This window comes from Salvelinus fontinalis, chromosome 9 (assembly GCF_029448725.1).
Source record: "Salvelinus fontinalis isolate EN_2023a chromosome 9, ASM2944872v1, whole genome shotgun sequence".
NCBI classification, from domain to species: domain Eukaryota; kingdom Metazoa; phylum Chordata; class Actinopteri; order Salmoniformes; family Salmonidae; genus Salvelinus; species Salvelinus fontinalis.
The window spans coordinates 5,641,132-5,646,164 of record NC_074673.1 but is presented as its reverse complement, the minus strand read 5'-3'; the positions used below and the strand labels follow the sequence as shown (position 1 = coordinate 5,646,164).

General features: G+C 44.1%; 1 protein-coding gene across 1 annotated transcript; it reads left to right on the top strand.

Annotated features, from left to right (window-relative positions):
- Nucleotides 1-1,824: 1,824 nt before the first annotated feature.
- Nucleotides 1,825-4,378, top strand: LOC129861957 (cAMP-regulated phosphoprotein 19-like). The gene is made up of 3 exons (XM_055933189.1): nucleotides 1,825-2,061; nucleotides 2,643-2,765; nucleotides 3,024-4,378. The coding sequence occupies exons 1-3, from the start codon at nucleotides 1,999-2,001 to the stop codon at nucleotides 3,198-3,200; spliced, it is 363 nt and encodes a 120-aa protein (XP_055789164.1). The 5' UTR covers nucleotides 1,825-1,998; the 3' UTR covers nucleotides 3,201-4,378.
- The last annotated feature ends 655 nt before the right edge of the window (nucleotides 4,379-5,033 follow it).

Genomic DNA, 5,033 nt, shown 5'->3' with positions numbered 1-5,033 from the left:
TAAGGTACTAAACGATATCATAACCGCCACCAATAAAAGACAGTACTGTGCAGCCGTCTTCATCGACCTGGCCAAGGCTTATGACTCTGTCAATCACCATATTCTTATCGGCAGACTCAGTAGCCTCGGTTTTTCTGATGACTGCCTTGCCTGGTTCACCAACTACTTTGCAGACAGAGTTCAGTGTGTCAAATTGGAGGGCATGTTGTCCAGTCCTCTGGCAGTCTCTATGGGGGTACCACAGGGTTCAATTCTCGGGCCGACTCTTTTCTCTATATATATCAATGATGTTGCTCTTGCTGCGGGCGATTCCCTGATCCACCTCTACGCAGACGACACCATTCTGTATACTTCTGGCCCTTCCTTGGACACTGTGCTATCTAACCTCCAAACGAGCTTCAATGCCATACAACACTCCTTCCGTGGCCTCCAACTGCTCTTAAACGCTAGTAAAACCAAATGCATTCTTTTCAACCGTTCGCTGCCTGCACCCGCCCGCCCGACTAGCATCACCACCCTGGACGGTTCCGACCTAGAATATGTGGACATCTATAAATACCTAGGTGTCTGGCTAGACTGTAAACTCTCCTTCCAGACTCATATTAAACATCTCCAATCCAAAATCAAATCAAGAATCGGCTTTCTATTTCGCAACAAAGCCTCCTTCACTCACGCCGCCAAACTCACCCTAGTAAAACTGACTATCCTAACGATCTTCGACTTCGGCGATGTCATCTACAAAATAGCTTCCAATACTCTACTCAGCAAACTAGATGGAGTTTATCATAGGGCCATCCGTTTTGTTACTAAAACACCTTATACCACCCACCACTGCGACCTGTATGCTCTAGTCGGCTGGCCCTCGCTACATATTCGTGGCTCCAGGTCATCTATAAGTCCATGCTAGGTAAAGCTCCGCCTTATCTCAGTTCACTGGTCACGATAACAACACCCACCCGTAGCACGCGCTCCAGCAGGTATATCTCACTGAACATCCCAAAAGCCAACACCTCTTTTGGTCGCCTTTCCTTTCAGTTCTCTGCTGCCTGTGACTGGAACGAATTGCAAAAATCGCTGAAGTTGGAGACTTTTATCTCCCTCAACAACTTTAAACATCTGCTATCTGAGCAGCTATCCGATCGCTGCAGCTGTACATAGTCCATCTGTAAACAGCCCACCCAATCTACCTACCTCATCCCCTTACTGTTTTTATGTATTTACTTTTCTGCTCTTTTGCACACCAGTATCTCTACTTGCACATGATCATCTGATGATTTATCACTCCAGTGTTAATCTGCTAAATTGTAATTATTCGCTCCTATGGCCTATTTATTGCCTACCTCATGCCTTTTGCACACAATGTATATAGACTCATTTTGTTTTTTTCCTACTGTGTTATTTACTTGTTTATTGTTTACTCCATGTGTAACTCTGTGTTGTTGTCTGTTCACACTGCTATGCTTTATCTTGGCCAGGTCGCAGTTGTAAATGAGAACTTGTTCTCAACTAGGCTACCTGGTCAAATAAAGGTTAAATAAAAATTGTTAAAAAGCTATATGATGATGGGCCAATTGTGCTCTGTCTCATGGGTCTCCCGGTGACATCTGGCTGTGATCGAACCTGGGTCTGTAGTGATACCTCAAGAACTGTGATGCAGTACCTTAGACCGCTGCGCCACTTGGGAGGCCCCTTATTGGTTCCATATTCTAACGGCCCAAAAAAGTATGCATCTCAGTTTTTACCCCACCCAATAGGTGGCGGTAAAAATACACCTTTTGGGATGTAGTCCGCCAATAAAACCCTAAAGAAGAAGAATGAGGGGGAGGGGGGAGAGAGAAAACTGTCGACATACAATCTGCTGCACCACGAGAGAAAGGGAGGGAGCGTCCAAACACACGGCCTTTTTGTGTGTAGGCGGTCTGGCTAGTAGCTGTGTGTCTACTGTTGTTGGTGTAAACTTCAGTTTTTGTAGGTAACTGGATATTTACATAGTTCGCCATGTCCGAGGAGATTGAAGGAACAAGGCCTGCCATCGGGGAGGCATCCCATGAGGAACAGCAGGTTTGATTATTTTGATGCTAACAAGCTAGGTTAATGATACATTGCTAGTAGCCATGACGGTTATGTCAAATCTGGCTATCAAAGCAGCAGTTTAGTTAGTTAACGTTAGTAATTTAACTTATTTCAAATGTATCATCAATGTGCATTGAACTGTGCACATAACCATTATTTTACCTACACGATGAGTTGTTAGCTAGTTAGCCACACAGTGATAGCTTTATCAATTTACCGGTAGCTAGCTATGTAGCTTAGCTAGATGTTTTCTATAATTGTGTCTGCCTGCGTTCATGCATGCCTCAAAGCTACGTTTTTTGGGGCCACATTGCAGATAAGCAGAAGGCTATGTTGCCAGCTAGTAACCTAACACCACTCATTGGAGAATCAAATCAAAGTCCATCATTGATCTGATAGAATGATAACCAGTAGCTAAGCTAATCGACTTGTCAACCTCGAGTTTGAAATAGACAAAACAATTTTGTTGCTGTCTGAACTGTGATGATGGTAACATGGCATTACATCATAGCATGTCATCCCAACCCCATTAATTTGTGTTTATACTCTGTGGTGTTCTGTCGACACAGGAGATGGGCGACACAGTCCTCAGCCCGGAAAAGGCAGAGGAGGTGAAACTGAAGGCCAGGTTCCCTCATCTTGGTGCCAAGCCTGGGGGCTCTGACCTGCTCCGGAAACGGCTTCAGAAAGGGGTAATATGGCCCTATGGTTGTGCCCTACAAACACAACACTTTGGTAGCTGTAGATGCTTCGAGTTAGGCTGAACATGCAAACTAGGCTATTTACACTTCACGTTCACTTACTTTCACAGCAATTTTTTTGTTATGGAATAATTGTCATGCTTTATATAAGCATTGGTTTTCATTTTCTTGGACAAGACAAACATCTTGGTAAAAGCTGTAACATATCTGATATGTGATTTATTTATATATATTATTTTTTCTGTGCAGCAAAAGTTCTTTGACTCTGGGGACTACAACATGGCCAAGGCTAAGGTGAAGAACAAGCAGCAGCTCCCTGCAGTGACACCGGCTGAGAAGGCAGAGATTACCGGGGACCACATCCCTACACCCCAGGACATTCCCCAGAGGAAGCCCTCCATCGTGGCCAGCAAACTGGCTGGCTGATGGAACTAGGGAAGCTTTGGAAATTTGACCTGTTCTGGTGTTACCATTCCATCTTTCTCTCTCTCTCCTCTCTCTCTCTCAAGCCAGTCCCAATTCAATCCCTACTTCCTTTACCTCTTGGCCCTAACCCTTCAATGTTTGATATATCTTGCTGTTGCTTCCATCACAGTACCTACACCTTACAGATTTGCAAACATTGAATGGTTAGGGCCTCTCTCTCTTTCTCCCTCCCTCCATCTCTCTTCTTTCCTAGACAACTGTCTTCTGCCCCCCTTTTTTTCCCCATCACCATCACCACCTTCTCTATATGAATTCTGAAAAATAATATTTTTGAGAATCAAGCAGAAAGACTCCTGAGAAATATTTCTGCCAGAGGATGACTGTCTTTGGATAGTGATGGAAATGATTGGTTTAAAGGGACACGTGTTTTCAAAGTGACCTGTATCTACTGTAGTGACTGATGTAAACTGTACATAGCCGATCACCATGTATGGGAGAGGCCAGGTCAATATCTTAGACATGTTTTACCTTCTATAGCTTCCATTGACGTTTAAATTATGAGGTAATATTCTAGAACCAACCGATGAGAATTCTTGATCAGTCCTAGAATCTTCTCCTGTTCTGGTTCCAGATCTATTTCTGCTGTCTGGACAACTTCTTGACCTTAGTCATCGTCTAGACAACACAAAATGATCTGGTACCGTCCGTCTAATGCCCTCTTCCACTGTCCAAAAGCTATGTTTGTTTTTTGATGCATTGATTGAAAATAGCCTGTATCATATAGTAGCTGTCATCTGTATATTATGAATCTCATCTAAACCTCTTAAATGGCCTTTAACAGTTTGAGCTGCTGTTTTCTCTTGGGCAATATTTGCTCACTCACTCCAGTGAGAGAATCTCTGCTTGTCTGAAATGGATCCCTATATAGTGCACTATCTGTGAGGCTCTGGTCAAAAGTAGTGCACTGTGTATATATAGGGGATAGGATGCCATTTTTGATGACTCAGCCTCTGTGAATCTAGCCTAGGAATGCCTGCCTGCATCTATATCTGAGACTCAGGTAATTTAGTAGTCGAGCAACTCGCTTTAAATGAAGTGTTGGTTTGAACGGTGTGCATGTGCATTGACTGTGTGCAGTCACGTTGTGCCATTTGTAAATAAAATAGTTTTGCACAATAGCTTTGTTTTTGACTTTGTTCTCTTGGCTGATGTTTTCTGACTTCACAGTAGCTATAATACTACAGCTGTAGTGTCATTATAAGTTGACCAACACTGGCAAACACAATGAATGTGGAGGAGAATAAAACAGGCCCATTTACCTTCAAAATCCATCAATTTATTAGTCTGGGTGACTGTCTGTAGCCTGTGTTCTGGTCTGTTTGCTCTCTCGCCAACTCCTTATGGAAATGTCATGCCAAATGACCGCAGTGGAGCTGGCAAGAACACACTGATCTGGAACCAGGTTGGCTCGATGTCATCTGCATGTGTTACGTACGCCTCCAGGAAGAGGGAACGCAACACCCTGCTACAACTCAACTCCACGTGGAGCGAGAGAGGCATGGGACTGTAGGTGCGAGTAAGGATGACAAGAGGCAGAGAATTGACCATTTACTGGGAATTTATTCCTTCAGATGGTAGATTAGGGGAAAGGGCTGAACGGAACCAAAGTAAATGTCAAAGTCCCCTCTCCTACCTTACCTGCCTACCCACCACCTGGTGCGCTAACCAAAATACAGGGGGTGGTCCGCCCAGGTCTTACCTAGTGTGCATAGACAGTGAATACTACGGGTTATGTATGCCCGTGGGCCTCTTGCCTAAGCACTCCCTAGGTGC